The sequence below is a fragment of the Bactrocera oleae genome, chromosome 3, assembly GCF_042242935.1.
Source record: "Bactrocera oleae isolate idBacOlea1 chromosome 3, idBacOlea1, whole genome shotgun sequence".
Lineage (NCBI taxonomy): Eukaryota > Metazoa > Arthropoda > Insecta > Diptera > Tephritidae > Bactrocera > Bactrocera oleae.
The window spans coordinates 712,939-730,529 of record NC_091537.1 but is presented as its reverse complement, the minus strand read 5'-3'; the positions used below and the strand labels follow the sequence as shown (position 1 = coordinate 730,529).

Sequence of the window (17,591 nt, the reverse complement as noted above, 5' to 3'; positions counted from 1 at the left end):
GTGAGCTCAATCGATATGTTTACTTATGCGGAGCACATAAACTCCTTTCAGACTTTGGTTACTTTGTAAATGACCATTTTGTGTTAGTTTAACGCTTCATAAAAATTCAACTTAACTATGCAAAGTTCTCGACAAGGCACATGTGAGCATATTTAAAGTGTGCGGGTGTGTGTGAGTTGCATCCCTGCGAAGAGACGGAACCCACACATGGCACAAGTGGTTGAAACGTCAATGCTTACACCTTTTGCATAATTTTAGCATAAGCAAACACAATTTCCCTATGCGAAATGCGGAGGAAAACGCAAAAGAAAACTACACACTATGTTTTTTTCATTTTCATTTTTTTAAGTGTGGTCAATTTCATAGTCCGCTGAGTTTCAACCTTCGCTCCCCTACCCTCTGCAGCGGCATAAATAAGTGAAAATCTTTCACAAATAACTACCCACGTTCAGGCGCACCGATGTCGTAATCGACAGTTGTTTTGTGAAAATGTGCATATTTCGGTTTCTCGGTTTCGTGCGACGGGAGTGGGCATGAGATTGGCAATATTGGAGACGAAATGCTGTTGTGATGTTTTCTTTTCATTTCACTATTCAAATGTTTGAGTTTTTGAATTTTAAAGAACTTCAGTAGCGGCCCAAAAAAATTGCAAATCGCAGACATATAAATATACATATATATATATTCATATAAAAACTTTCAAATGTACAAATTATTCAATTGCGCTACTTGTCTCAGGCTTTCAAATAAAAAGTACGGTATTTAACAGTGGTAAACTGCCAGATCAGGGCACCACACGATCAATCAATTTGCTCATGCATTTTGTCTTTTCAATCTGGTCCAGAAACTTACCAATAGAATATTGAAGCTCTTTGTATAACGCTATATATAGGTCGATTAATATTTAGGCGCACAGCCCAAATAATACTTAGCAGAAGTGTAACAGGCTTCGATCAGTCATTTAGAAATGTTCAACCCTGTAGACGACAATTAAGGATCTGATACAGTTAATTTAAGTAAACTGCACAGTGACATGATTAATAGAGCTTATTCAATAAAAAATATATTCGAGTTACTCGCCCAGTGGTGTACTCCGAATCTTTGCTTTGACAACTGTGCGAATAGATAGAAAAGTATTCTTGGGACCGCAGTGATAGTCTAACTTTGGTTTTAATATTTTAAGTTATTACTAGCCACATATTGATACGTATATATTTGCATATATATGTATGTACTTGTACATACCATATATACATGGTATATCCTCATTGTGACGGCAACTGAATGACTGTGAAATATTTGAATAGAATTTGAATAGTAAACGCTTGTATGTAAGCTCTTGCAATACACATTTACATACACACACTCACGCATACATTCATTTATCATGTGCCAGTAAAGTCCTTTTCAGATTTGATGACTTACTTGACTAAACGGACCGTGGTCGTAATTCCATTCCCATATGTTGCTGACCATTTGGAGAATTCTCAATTTTTACATACTCCTATAAATAAATGTACGTGCAATATTTGGTATTCAGATGATGTGCTGACTACATATGCGAAGAGGTAAAGGCAGAGGCGCCACTTGCTATATGCGAATTTATGCACAAGGGGGGAGAAAATCTACGCTTGAGATACAGCTCTAATTAGAAGCCTTAGAGAAAGTCTTTTATCCGTCTATTTGTTGTCATCTTGTAGCAGAAATTCATACACACACCCCTCAGCTGAGCCATTTTGGCATACGCCACTGCTCTTTGGGCTCATCTCATAAAAGCACAGATTGGTCAGTAGCATGTGGCCCGAGTTTGCATGGTTTGCATGCAATCCCAATAAGAGCGCCTGCACTGGTAAAGGAATCTGAAAAAATATGTAAATTCGATCACATAGCAGCAAATATTACCAAATCTCTGCATGTTGGGCAGAGCGAAAAAGGCACACCAAAAATAACTGTATGCACACCGACACACATATTTTTTGCATTTTCTGTGCGAATTTCTGATGAGAGTACATATTTACAAACTCATCTTCAATATGTGCTCTCATAAAAAGTCCAAATTTAGCAACGGAAAGGATACCCCGATTTATAGAAATCTCACACTCGCGCTCGCGTCACAAAACCCCAAATGCAACCAAGTGTAAATTGCAAATTCTTGACCCCACACACATCGAATAGGGTTATGAATAATAATGAACCGGTTGAATATTAAATTTACATACTCTACTTTATGCAGTTATTCTTGATAATTCGCTCTCATATTCATGAATATATACATAGATAAATTCGAGTATGTATGAATATCTGAAAACATACCCAAATTTAAAATGTCCCTTACTGAACTTGCTAAATCGATTGCCAACCGAAACATCATACAAAGGTTTGAGCAGCCTACTTTCTTGTGCAGGTCTCGCACCCAGTGGTAGTAGACTTATTGTACGATTAATTTCGTTGTTTATCGCCAACATATCAAAATAAGAACTCTTTCTTAAAGTAACACTTTTAGAAGAAAATTAGAATCTGACAGGAGCACAATGGACCTAATGACGGCCTAAGGGCGCCTATAGTAATTTATGCAGAGTTTGCCATCCTTGGTGCATACTGCCCCGATCCAAAATGGGGATCGACACCAACCAACTTTATCCAGACGAAAGGTGAAAAACGCCGACGGCAGCTCCTCAGATTTTATTTGAAGAAACACTACCCCCAGGATCGTCACTCAATCGATTGACTATTACGATAACTGAACTGTCACATCTTGCCAACAGTCTTTTATCGATATCATCCTTTGATCCGTGCATACAAGTTTATACGAACCTTCTTAAAGCCAAATTAAGTAGAGACAGATTTCATTTTATTATTATTAAAGGAGTGAAAATCGAAAGTGCGAAAGACGCGTGTCGTTTACGACAACAACGGCGGCGATGGAAAGGTCGAGCCAATGTAGGGAACCCTACCAGTATTCCTAATCCTCATACATGTGCCTAGATATGTGTGTATTTATTAAGTTATATGTTTGTTTGCACGCGGGTTTATTACAGTGTGTGCACTCGCGTGCTGCTCTAAGCACTCCAGGCAAGGGTTGCGAGGTCCGTCTCAGCTTCTCAAGTACGTGTGTGTACACATCTGCGTGTGCTGCTCACACAAAAGTATCTAATAGTACTATAAAATAAATATGTTCATTCCACCATTCATCGTTGAAAACAATATGAGCTACAAAAATTGATTCATTTCGATTTCATTTGAGCCCTCAAAAAGTCTGCTTCCAACTACGAATATTTATTGCAGCGAGTGTGTATGAAAGCAGATGTTTTACAACAGTAAACAGCAACAGAAGGTCTGTTGGTCCGAAGGTCTGTTTAGCATTTTCATATGGTGCAGAATTGAAAGACAAATCGTAAATTTATCACACACCAGCTTGCTCTGTCCGAGCGCAGCCGTGTAGATGAGCTGGTGAAGAACACGGGAGGGAGGCAAGCGATACAAAATTTCTTATGAACCAAATGGATGCATGTATACCTGCATACACGCGCACATACACACACACATGTACTCGTATACTTGGGAGTTTTGATAAGGTTGTCGTATCACATCTAACGGCAATAGGATTTGCGATCTACGGCAGTTTCCTTACTCAAAGTTGCGCTGCACTGCCAGCTATCTTTGCATTAAAAACTTTCTCAATTCTTAAACGGAAGAACAGCTTAAGTCGAGTTTACAGAGAAATCAGGTGCTCCATCGGTAAATTTCTGTACGTCATTGCGGCTAAACGTTAATGTGACCTCACAGGTTTATTTACAATTTTTACCGCACTTATATTCATCTTATTATAGTCCTTTGAATGGTCTTAATTTAAAAGGCAGATTTTGTGGACGTAAGTGCAACATTAATTTATTGTTGAAAGTTCTCGTTTAGTTAACTAAACAATTGAATAAGTTAATAAGCAAATAAGAAGAACTTACCAGAATATTGCAGTGGCGAAGGCGATCGAGCTAATCGACTGATATCTGAAAGCCAAAAAATATATATATACATTAATATTCGCTTTTGAATTCAAATATTTTTAAAAAGAAAAACTTGTTTAACTAAAACATATATAAAATATTTTTTCAATTTCAATTTATGACTTTTAATATTAGCTTTAAGCCACTGATAACAACAACAATTGCATAACAACTCAATGTTGGCAGTTGTAGCGCACACGAGTTTACATATACAAACAACTTCTTATTTGCCTTAAAAAATTGTGCACAAATTTCGGTTAGAAACAAAATCGAGTCACGCTACAGATTCGGAAATGCATATGTATATGGTATACTTCCAGGGCAGTGTAGTGCATTTTAGGGTTCGGCCGCTTCCAGCTAGCTGTCCATCTAGCCATTACGAAAGATACGCTGTGATTCATTCACAAATCCATTTAAATATGCAACTATGTAAATCTCAATGGTATTTTTCATTTTTACGAGCTTTTGGAGTGCGCTTCAAGCCCTTTAAAATATTAATGTTAGCCTTCAAAATAGAAACACTAACAATGTTGTGCTTTTATGGTTGCATTCATGTTCAGCAAATGTACATACATACACACACACACATCTGCGCATTTAAATACACATCAAGCTGCTTGCTATGTACTACAAATGTAAGTATGTATGTACTAAGACATATGCTTTACACAAGCAAGGACATTGCCTTCAAATGTTCCTCTGAATAGTGGAAATGCTAAGCGAACAGGAGGCAAAAACCGTCGGCGCGACGCAAGCACAATGGTCTGAGCTGCTTCTCGTACGTTTTATTTAATTGATGGAATCGTTAAAAATAAGTTTTATAAACAAAGCAATTCTCTGCCCTCCACAAAGATAATATATTACTTCCCGGCTGTCTAAATTTTATTTATAACATTTATCTGCGATGCAAACTTCATATTAAAATAACCGTCTGACATATTATGCGTAATCAATTTAAAAATAATAATAAGCTTTTATATAGTGTACTGAGCATTTCCACTGCGCTTTTAAGCCTGCTACCTATCTAACGACGACAATCTAACGGATAATCAATATAGTTGTCAAAAATTGTACAATTATACAAAAAAGTGAATTAAATTCTTAGGTGGTTAAACAAACCACCGGTTACATCAATTATGACCAGATCACAAACTAAATGAAAAATTGCCTTGCATACACACACACGCACGGCAAGGGAAAAGCGGCAGCACTCAATACTTGTACAGTACGAGCAAATTAAAAAAGTCTAACAAAAAAAATGTGCCCATGGTAAACGAAAATAAAGTCATTGGCAAAACGCTCGATAAGAAATCGAGATTTCAGGCAAAGTGTTCAGCGCTTATTAATAAAAATGATTAGCACAATGTGTGCACTCAAAAGAAAGCATTGTTAATGGGCCCCAGTAGCTATGAGGAGGTGCGGAGGTGTAGACTGTGGAGTTCATAAAGGCGTGCATGAGTGTGTGTGCGTGCGTATTAGTGAAGGTAAGAGATAGATCATAGTGCGTGTGGTTCGGCGACGACGATCGCCGACGACAAATGAGTAACTGTTAAAGTCTTACGAAAATTGCGCAAAAGTATCAACTTGTTTCTACCAACAACTATCCACTGGCATTTTATTTGCCGGTTGTCAGATTTATAGCGGCAGCAGTTATTATTAATAACCTAAAATGAGCACCCAACACATGTAACGGAACACAATTGTCAATTGTTCTGATTAATTGGCATGTAAACTGACAAAATACGCCTAACTGTTATAACATTTGCGATAAACTTAAGAAGTGATTTGCTGAAATATAAATATATGCATACAAACATACACATGTATGTGCATATGTACATACATAAGTGGAGCATATTAAAGTTTGTGGTGTGTATGTATGTACGCATATGTGTATGTGCGATCGTTATAATTGTACATTGTTCGCACATACACACATCCTATGTACTCGGTAGAGAAGGAATAATAATAAAAAAATTTTTCATATACATACATACATACATACTATATTATTTAGTATTGTTAGTTTTTATTATACAGTTTTATATATCAGTTCGCCTAATTTCACATTGGTCTGCTGTTATTTAATTTCAAGGTTTTCAAGTTTCTTCGCTCAGAATGTCATCGAAATGAACACACACTTGGCTTTCCATAGTCCTTTTCCGATTCGAATAAAGCCTGCATTTATTTTCCACTTTTACATAGTTAGTTGAGTGGTTTGGCTAAATGCGAGTGATTTCAAATCAAAGTTCTGCACATTCTGCATTCTCCTTTTATTAATTATATTTCAAAATCCGAACATTTTACGTCGCTAAAAATTTTGCCCTTTTACATCTTTTACCTCATATTAAGATACCATAACCATATAAATTGACCTCTTGCTGCTGGATTATTTCATTATTTTCTAAAGCTTAAGATATTAATTACGTTCTGCTTGAGATTTTCTTACGGTTTTTTGTTACCAAAATTTAAAAACTTGACTAAATAAGTGAGTGAACTAACAAATGTCAACAATATTTATCACTTAATTTAAACTAGTAATTCATGCAACGACATCACTTCGAAACAATGCAAATTTATGATGCTTGTAATGCCCCAATATGTATATACATACATATGTAGGTATATAATCGTATTTACTTACATCTGTTCTGCATGATGTGCCCACTTGTCGGTGTTTTCAACAGATCATGCTTCAACGAATTGTTATTGTCTTTAGGTCCTGTGCTCCAACGTAACTCCGACATAACCATTTTCACGAATTATACACCGAAATATTTTGCTTTTCCGATTAATTATCTAATTATTATATCTAAACTAGGTTGATTATATTTATACGAATTTTGGGTCGCCACTTTATTGTTTATAACTAATAGAGTAATGGAGGGAGCGTTTAAGTTTTTCTATGCTTTCGATTTACACGTACTCTACTTTATTATATTTCACATATGTACTCGGAGTTATTTTCCGCTAATGTCTGAGCGCTTGTGTACTGAGCATGACCTAGCGCGTTTGTGTTTCGCAGAAAACTAAAATACCGATAAGATGATTTCCCACAAAACACCTCGATGCTCGACGCTCGATTCTCGACGTCGCTGGCTAAGGTTTCCAATAATGTTTACTAATGATTATGAATCGTTGTTGTTGTTATCGGCTGACTGGCGTTGTGTTTGGCTATGCGAACAGCAATAACGCTCGAGATTTCACGCGCTTACAGTGTAATCAGATGTTACGTCTCATAGACGGATATGTTGGAGTCACTTTATCTTGTGGAGCTTGTAACATACACACACATCGAACTACTTATTCATATATGCAGAACTTGATTAGTGTAATACAAGTGCAATCGTATACAGTGCGAGTTCCTGCTTGCACACTTGGAATGTTATTTTCTTATTTTGTTTTAATGTACTTTTATTCGAGTGTCCGATTGTCAACAGCGATGAAGATGTGTTTCAGCAAACAATCTGCGATATTCAAATTGTTGGGGACTCAACTGTTCAAAGGTCCGATGCTTAGCGAGACTGAATTACAACTGTTTTGGCCGGTCTTTTTTGTGATTCCCATGAACTTAGTTTATTGCCTTCGCCAAAAGTTTGACACATGAATGTATACGTATCTAAGTACATAGGGCGATACGAGTTAGTTGGTGTATGTGCAGTCGCATTTGCATTTTCTTACTTGATTGAACACTTTCCGAGTTTGAGATGGCAAATTCTCATTTCTACCCCAAACTCCGGACACGTTTCTATATGATTTCACTCTTTCTATTTTCTTGCTTTGGCGAATTTTGTCTTTCTTTAGAATTCTCGCACTAGGGGCAACATGGATATGAGATACTTGTAGTGTCGTTTCGGGGATGAAGTCCACAAAAGAATAGAATTCTACTCACAACCGGCGAATGCGAATGGCTCTATGTTTGCTAGAGAATCCGTAAGACAAAACGCGTTTAACTAGTTTAGCGACGAAACCCCAACTGACATCGCTGCTTTTGAAATGCTCCACATCCGAGAATGAATGAGTGCGAATCATTGCGGATACAACACACATACTTACAGAGCTATGAGCTTTGCGCTCAAAGAGAAGCAAGCATTCAGCGAGTGTAGCAAATAAGAAAACATGAAAGAAGAATTGATGATCCGTTTTTCTATATTTACACCTACGACATTGTTCAAATAGAATCTTCCAATTACACCTCTAAGTTTAACATATTTCATATTTTAATCAAATAGCAAACAATCTCTTAGCCACATCCCCCATGTGAATCAAATGGATTCCACAGGCTCTCCAGTGCAGTTGAGCGAAAATGCTCAGCATTCTCAGAGAGTACATGGCGTTTTGTGAGTGTGTTGGTTTTATCGGTGAGTGAGCGTGCTGTGCTGCACTCGAGCCGTTGGTCGATAGAGTCTAACTCTCGGTAAACGTATGAAGCCAAAGTGTGGTGTTTGGGTGACGTCTGTTTGTATAGCAACTTCTGCACATGTGCATGAGTTTGTATGTGTTTGTGTGGCAAATGAGATTGTAAAGCACGCGCCAACAACATTTTATACATTTTAAAATTTTACTATACCCATTGGATTGTGCGGCTACCGCCACTAACTGACTGACACAGTGGGTGTGGCTTAAAATTTAAATTTAGTGATTTTATTTGCTGAGGCTGTTGTGCGCAACGGAATAAGTAGAGAACAAAGAAGCACAAGCGGGGCACGCCAACGCCATTCGCCATTCGCCATAAGCGCTTGCACTTGAATGTCGGCTGTTTGGAGCGATGGGGATTGTTGATGTCAACTGCTGCTGCTGCTGCTGCCGCTGCTGCGTCTGCGGATGGCTGGCGGTTGGCGGCTGGTGGCTGATGGCTGATGACTAGGGTGGCGAAAGCACTAGTGGTGCTGAATTTAATATTTACATGCACATGCCTATTTGAATGCACACACACATGTGCATATATCCATTTACCTACGATCACAAATCCGTATGTATGTAAGTATATTTTGCATTATAAAAACTCTCTTTAATATTACATATGTAGGTGCTTATTTTGTTGGGCATAACACACACACACACACACTTATATGCATATAATTTTATGGATGTGGATATGTACTAGCACATTGTTATCAGCATATAAATATGTGCAAAAGGTATGCATGTGTGTATTTATACATAAATGTGGACTTCTACATTCATGATATTCCATTTAAGTTCACAAAGCTGTATGTATATATGGATACGGCGGTATGAGCCAGCGTAGATACCTATTTATGTATGTATATTGCACATACTGACCTAAGCCCCCATTTGCTGTGTTCTAAGTTTTTCATTGGTCGGCATATTAAATTTTTGAGTTGCTTTGCTGGGCAAACCAACTCGGTATTATTATTTATTGTAAATTCCCTGTTTTATGAATTTCTGATTGTCACAATCCCATTTTACATATATGTACATACATATACACAATGTAATTTACTGAATAAATACTAGTAACCAAACCTTCCAAGTGTTCCAATTATAAGCTCCTTTCGTTCTTATATGAATATGTCTAATAACTATTAACCTTATATCCACCGATTACACCAGGTTAATATTTGTTATACAATTGTAATAGCGTCAGCTCAGTCTCGAAATAATTCCGTATAGTTTTTTTAAGAAAAAAATAAATATTTTTAGTTTACGGGTTCATCAAGTCCAAAATATTGGATATTTCATCTGAAATTGCAATTTTTAATTTACTGTCGAGTGTGAAACAAATTATCACTAGCTGAAAACATTTTAATCATATTCAGTAATCAATATCAATAATTTAGTAATTCTAAATATGAAATAAGGATGATAAAGAATGATAATTGGCGCTAAAGTAATAAGTGTTTCTCATATCTATATGTATGTACAATATATGCATATATATATACATGAACTAGTTCCTCAGTTGATAATGTGTCGTTCTGAATTTTTGCAAACTTCGTTTGCTTCCCAAGCTGCTAGTTTGATGGAACCGCCGACAATTTAATCAACTAAATTCAAGTAAGTAAGATAAACTTTTATTTGAAAAGATATAGCCGATTACGTTTTCAGACTTATACATATATGTAGTTGCTGGCGGTTGGCGCTCCTGCTAAGGGTATTATAGCTTCGGTGCATGCGAAGTTAACTTTTTTTTTTTAAGTTATTATAAATGCAGGAACATATTTATTATATTCATTTTTGACTTATAATTCCCAAACCAAACCTACCTATAAGCATAACCGCATTGATGCATGTACATACATATGTACGCTGGTTTCGATGTGTTGTGCGCAAAACGCAAATGTAATTAACGACTTTGTTTTCCCGAGCAATAAAATGACCTTGAAACAAGTAAGGAAGGGCTAAGTTCGAGTGTCACCGAACATTTCATACTCTTGCGACTTGCCAGGATCAGAGCCGGGAAAATATCTTCAGGTGTTGGCAAACCTTTACATTAAGAAATGTAGCGAAAAGGTTCAACTTCATTGTTCGACAAAATTAGTATTATTACTGTATTTTACTTCCCGTCAGCGAAAATTATACTAAAATTGTTGGGAACATAGAAATGGATTCGCTGATTGCAATAATTTTTGACATTGCTCAGGCATACTTGAGAACTTATTTTCAAGCAATTTTATAAATATATAAATATAAACATATATGTGGAGTAAAGTCAGCCGGACGTTTCAAAATCGTGAATATCATTTATATGGGGACTAAGGCAAATTTTCGGCCGATTTTATCCATTTTAGACACAAGGTAACACTTTTATTAGAAAAACACGCTTTCTTATTTTTATTTAAATAACTAGCACATTGACCGATATATGTGGTATAAAGTCAACTGGAAGATCGAAAATCTTTATATTAGGTATATCGGGGCTAAGGGAAGTCTTAATCCGATTCAATCCATTTTTGACACAAGGATATATTATCAAAAAAACATTTTCTCCGAATTCCGCTAATTTTGATTATCTGACAGATTGACCGATATTTTCGGCGAAAAGTCAACCATTTTCGGTATCTGGGGGCTTAAATATTTATGGTCCGATTTTGACAATTTTTAGACCTGAGATGGCATACTTTAAAAGAAATATTCGTGCAATATTTTATCCCGATATATTAATTAGTGCTTGATAGTTGCTTGAAGTTGTGTTATATGGGAAGTGGTTACTGTCCTATTTCGCCCATTTCGCCCATTTTCACATTGTTATATGGAAATGTCAAAATAATCGTTTGTACAAATTTGGTTGAAATTGGTGTAGTAGGTTTGAAGCTATGGGATTTCACCTAAATGCGGGCGGAGCTACGCCCATTTTCGAATTTCGACACTTTCTCCTATAAAGCCCTTTTGTACCATCTCGGAACTAAAATTTAATGTCTCTGACACAATTCGTTATTGATTTGTCGTAATTTTAGTAGTTTTTAGCAAAACCGTTTCGTGAGGAGTGGGCGTGGTTATCATCCGATTTCACTTATTGCTGTCGCAAAAGGTACGTCCATGGTATGTCCGGAACAAATTTGGGTGATATAGCTTGAATAGTTTGGGAGATATATACATTAAACCTGTTTGGGGATTTGGGGGCAAAGCAACACCAACTTGAAAAAAAACTTTCAACCACAGATGCCATTCACTATTGCGATTCGTTGTACCAAATTACGGTTATGTATCTTAATTTGCGACTTAGTTATGGCAATTTATAGGTTTTCGATTAATGGCGTTTTGTGGGCGTGGTAGTGGTCCGATTACAGCCATATACAAACCCACTTTTTCTGCCAAAGAACACGTATACCAAGATCTATTAAGATATCTCAATTTTTACTCAAGTTATGGCTTGGACAGATGGACAAACGGACAGACAGTTACCCGGATTCGAACTCGTTTTATCATCCTGATCATTCATATATAACTCCATATCTATTTCGATTAGTTTTAGGTGATACAAACAGCCGTTAGGTGAAGAAAACTGTTATACTCAGTAGCAACATGTTGCGAGAGTATAAAAACCAATGTTTGATGACCAAAAAATTGTTGGCCGAAGAAAAACTCTAATTTTTATTCAAATAGACCTACCGGACTTCAAGTGAATAGCCATAAAGCGCATAAAGCAGTAGTGTTTTTTCCTCATTGAAACATCAAATAGTCAAATGTTAAAAAATAACGCTAGAAAGTCACTTTTTATTATATTCACCTTTTTTTGATTTGCCTAACTTGTAAAATTAAGCAGAACAACAACAGCGGCACGAAAAGCAATTGCTTGAACTATGAAACAATCGTAAAAATTTTCGGAAACCATAAAAACTGGCATTCAGTCGCAGGTAAATTTTGGTCAACCGCGACAGGAATCCTTCGTATTTAAACTGAATGCCGAGCATCATGCATACAAAACACATACACATCTACATATACTAAGGGTACTGGTGCATTCAATGAGATGCAAGCAATCTGTTGGAGCGTTTTATGGTTTCGGTTTCGCTTTGCCGATGAGTTCTTAGCGAAGGATATAAAAAACCATGATCATATAAGCACAAAGGCGTTAAATAAGATGGTTAAAAATAAGTCTTCCGGCAAATTTCCAACTACTAATACAAATGGAATTGTTCGGTTTTTTTAAAGGACTCAAACCGTACGAAATCGTTCAAAACCAATACGGAGACGTTTTGAAGAAGTTTGATCTTGATAGAAGCATAGATATACTTACATGCATACATACAAACATTTCTAATTACCAACCCAATAAAATCCGACTTATGATTCTTGACATGTATACAGATTTGTTTAAATATATGGATGACCGTTATTGAAACACCCTCCGTCAAACTAAAACAATATATCAATAATTTCTGATGGACCATAAGCTATTTGCATGGGTAACATGAAATGCAGATTCTGCATTCCTTAAAATTGCCTTAATTTTGGGGGTTCGAAAAATTTGCGACATAAAATTGGAAGATTTATTTTTTATCTTCATCATTGCAGGCAAAAATGAAGAGAAATCGTGAGAAAGTACGTTAAAAATTAAATTACTGCACTATCGGTAGATTTTCCTCCTTAAAGGGACACAAAGCCATTAGGTGAATAAAAAACGGTAAATGCAATCTATGCATTTTTTCATCAACACTCGCACACACACACACACACGCAACGCTAAGGCCAAATGTAGCAGGCCAAATGCATAAATCTACCCTCAGATTGTGTAACGACTGCACAATGAACTGGAACTGTGAAATAGCGCTGCTATGTGAGAGCGAGCCTAACAAAAAACGCTTAGAAAAAAGAAATAAAATGAAAATACACAAAAATAGTAAAAACGCCAGAACAAATTTCAGAGAAAATTGCAATAAAAAGCAAATCAATGTTAACGCTGTCTGCCAGCGACCGTTGGAAAAGCGTTCATAAAAAATAAGCAAAGAAAAAGGTAGTTTCTTAAGAAATCTTAACACCAATATGATGAGCTCTATGGCGCGTTCGCTCGTCGGTTCCGTCACGGCTTACTCGGCCGCGCCGCTGCTTGCTACCTGAGTTGGCAGAACCGTTAAAAAATGCTTCTACATGCAAGTTCCCTCCATTCTGATTTGCCATATTGAGTGCGCTAAACGAACACTCGAACAACCACTCACACATGCGCCGCCACTAATAAGGAAAATGTGAAAAAATGCAAAAAATTATGAAATGTAAAAAGTGAAAAATTCAAGTTTGTTATATAAAAATAGGGGTAGCTTTCGGAAATAACAAACTATCGAGCAGTTACAAAGTAGCGTTTATGATTCAATTTTGCGCCAAATTGCATAGAATGCAATGATATTCACTGAGTTCAGAAGCATGTGCGGGCATCTACATATTTACGAGCATAGTATGTACGTATGTGTATATGTTTATAGATTTGCGTGTATTCGGTGGCTTTTTGCGCGCAGAAATGTGTCTTTAAAATTTGAAAGGCTTAAATCTCAAGTGACTTGGCTGTGTAACGGAAAATTTCGCAAAACGTATTTTCTTTCAAAAGAACAGGCATACACTGACACACACATATGTACGCACAAAACTATCGACATTTTACTAGTAAGTATTTATTAATTTAAAAGCGATTTGAAAGAAGGTTTTCTACTCGTTCTAAATTTTGAATTGTCATTATACATAATGACATTATATGTAAGTATATCGCTTGTTTATATCACTTTCAATCCTAGCGAATGGCCATATGAAAACTGAATACCAACTACTCACTTCCATTGCAACGAGTATTTGAAGTTCGTTAGCTTAGTTTAGTTATGTAGCCCAGTCAAAGCCAAAAAAGTGGCATCGGTGCACATCTTCCCCTAGACCCCAAAATAATGATTTCTGTCCATGTGGTTGACTTTTTATTACACCAATTTTCAATATCTGCTCCAATCACCATACATCAATCGAAACGCATTTGCACTTTGGAAGCTGCTTCGTTTTTAGTATGAAGAAATTTTCTTTATTTTGTGTGTGTGACACTTCTTTCTCTCATTAAGGGTCAAGTTAGTTATGTCTACTCCTCTACTTTAGCATATTGGTATTACAGATGAGCAGTCGACGAATGAGCAAATTAAGTTTTGAACGGTTTTCTGATTTCATCTAAAAAAAAATATACCATAATAGCACAAACTCCATTTTGAAAACCAAAGAAAAAACTTTATAAAGCACAGATCCAAGATGTCTGTATACGGGTAAATAGTGTATACAAGCGAATAAAAAAGCAACCAATAGCCAGCACGCACATAAAAATAGGCGAAGGATATTCAAATTGCAGAAGGGTTGAAAATTTACATAATCTAAAAAACAGCCATGGAACGCACACATTCTTGTATAATATCGGTTGTCGTTTTTTGCTCAAATCAAAATCACTTTCAAACACATACCGTTATATGCCAATGAAAGCGCTGCTGGCATTTCACTTGCCATCAAATGCTAAGCGAGCATAACTGGAACCCTTTTCTCCACTCTGCATATGAGAAAGCACTATGCATATGCTCAAATACCCAAAAAAGGGGTGGATTTACATACAGATATAGGCGCATAAAAAACAGCATGCCGTTATAGGCGGCAGCGCTCACTCCCGAAGGGTAAAAGCCATCAAATCAAAATCAAGCGATAAAAAACTCCAATCAAATGCATAATCGCTTGCATAAGTTTTAGTGGGTGTGTGTATGTATATGCGCACTTATATTTCCACACATTCATTTGTACAGACATTAGTGAAACTTGGCTTTCCGATCCAATAGAATTAGGTTTAATAGCTTAAATTGTTACTGAAAATACAATAATACAAAAATTTTGATTTTTGTTTTCAAATTGAAAACTTTGCTGCTGCTTTGCATGAACCTTTACACTAATTAAAAGAGAAATTTCAAAAATCGACGAATTTTCCGCTAAACCTGGCTCCAGCTGCTACGGTTTCTATGTTCGTTTGCGTAAAACAAAATTTTATCGAATAGGAAAGGAAATTTGGAAGCTGCAAAAACAAATGTGCACAACTACTTACGCATTTACTTAGCAATATTTCAGTTATGTTATGTATGTGTAACAATTGAAAAATTGCTATTAATTTGGTAGTAGAAGAATGCCAAAGACACAATGTGATTGCAACAAAGCCAGTGTTTGCATGGTTACGGCCAGGTGTAAGGCAAAGTCACTGCGCATTGACGAAGGCAACAACAACAGTAACTGTATCGACGCCAGCTATTGTCAGCTCGTAAAGGTAGAGGCACCTTGTCAGCGTGGGAACAGCAGGTTTCTCAAACGATAAACTGGGAGGAACCCCTAAGAGAGTACCCACACACGCGCACACACACATACGCTTATGCATTCGCAAGTAAAAGTAAATGCATGCGCTCCTATTTATCTTTCTTATTTTGCACTTCTTTTCATGCAGCAATGATTTACTCTTCAAATTATCCCTGCCTTTGTGCATTTCTTCGAATATCCTGTCTATGCAGAGCAAATTACAATGCAAATGATCTGCAATAGAGGTTTCAGGTGAATAATGCCACTGCCGCAGTCAGTTTTCGTAAATATTTCTCACATTTATTACGCAAATCGGATGATTGCTACTACGATGCTCTCAATATAAAAGGTAGCCATTTCAAGAGTTGTCATCCACACATATCGTTTCAAAAATAAAATATTTAATTGCTTCTTTGAACAGGGATCAATTGTAGATGGAAAATCGATTTAACAAAGAGTCGGACATTCTGGAAACACACTTACAATTATGATCAAAACCGGTTCTGATTAATTCTTACCTATTAACATAGCTCATACACAATTGCAAATGTTACATATGCATGAGTATGCAAATGCCTGCAATTAGAATAGTACGAAAAATAGTTTGGTGCCCTGCCTAGGCAGCACGCAGCAAAGGCGAAAAGTCTACACGTATGCAAAATGTTTATCGCAGCTTTTATTGCTTTGGCCGAGAAGTGCATTCAGTGCACAGAGTATAAAGTTTCATCGTTTCATTCGTTCATTTATTACATTACTCTGTATGTATGTATGTGTGTTTGCGCGCGTATGTGTGTGTACGCGCATGCTATCTCCACTCACCGAAGCGAGATTTTTTGCGTGCTAAGTCACAATAACTTATTTCTTCTGTTTTGAAACTATTTTTAAGCAATAATAATAAGCTGGAGAAAATTAAAAGAATTGCGCATCGGTGCAACGTCGGTTTCTGCACATAAATAGATCAAATGACGTTGGCGCTTTCGAGGTTTTTGAACCCATACATTAACGAATTCATGTGAATATCAGTGTATACACATTTTTATATGCAAAGTGCTTTCTTTCTTATATGACAAAGTTTCCAAATATAACTAATAATTTGAAAAATAGTAATTTCTTGCTAATTCTTCTATATATTAATATATTTTTTTGGGCATTTATGTATAATACAAGGATTTATACATAATATAATATTCATATACATGCATATGTATATACAGGAAACTACCATTTTTAATGAATCTTCGTTTGTAATCAAATAATAAAAAACACATTCGCGCACGCGTGTTCGAGTGAAAGTGGCAGCTGCACGAAATCCATTGCATTCAAATAAAATTAATTTAAAAAGGGTGGCATCGAACCACCCTTTCAACCGTGAATATCAACCCTATTTTGCATTTGATTTCATGACACTTCTTTCACTGCCATCTACATATGCATGCATGCATACTTATGTATATATATGTATATGTATTAACCTAGCGAAAGTTTTGCTGCCAAGTTTTCAAAGGATTTCCATAAAACATTGCAGCCAATGAAAATTAAAAAAAAGAAAATAAAATTACTTTGACAGCATTTAGTGATAAATGTGAAAAAAGTGTGTGTGTGTGAGTCTTTTAAACCTTTTGTAGGTGCATATATGCTTATGTAATTCGAACACACACACAGGCATTTATTGAGACATACATATTTTTTGGAATTTTTTTATTCATAAAATGCTACATCTGAATTCACGCAGTGTCAGACGATCATTGCCTAAAATTGCTACAAAGCCAACAATAAGGATGAGTAGAAAGGATTCGCCGAACAAATAATAAATATAAAATAGGCAACAAATCGAATAAA

General features: G+C 36.3%; 1 protein-coding gene and 1 long non-coding RNA gene across 5 annotated transcripts in view; one reads left to right on the top strand and one right to left on the bottom strand.

The window, feature by feature from the left end:
- Positions 1-17,591, top strand: part of LOC106614963 (uncharacterized) — a 136,584-nt gene that overhangs the window by 90,495 nt on the left and 28,498 nt on the right. The gene's annotated exons all lie outside the window — the stretch shown is intronic.
- nub (nubbin) overlaps positions 1-17,591 on the bottom strand; it is a 38,391-nt gene that overhangs the window by 2,998 nt on the left and 17,802 nt on the right. For 2 of the 3 annotated variants that reach the window (XM_070106941.1, XM_036369510.2), the window contains one exon: positions 3,960-4,004. In XM_070106941.1, coding sequence (XP_069963042.1) covers positions 3,960-4,004 — 45 coding nt within the window. Of the gene's footprint in view, positions 1-3,959; positions 4,005-6,645; positions 7,621-7,682; positions 7,974-17,591 lie in introns of those variants that run through there. The other variant, XM_070106942.1, reaches the window with a different exon arrangement.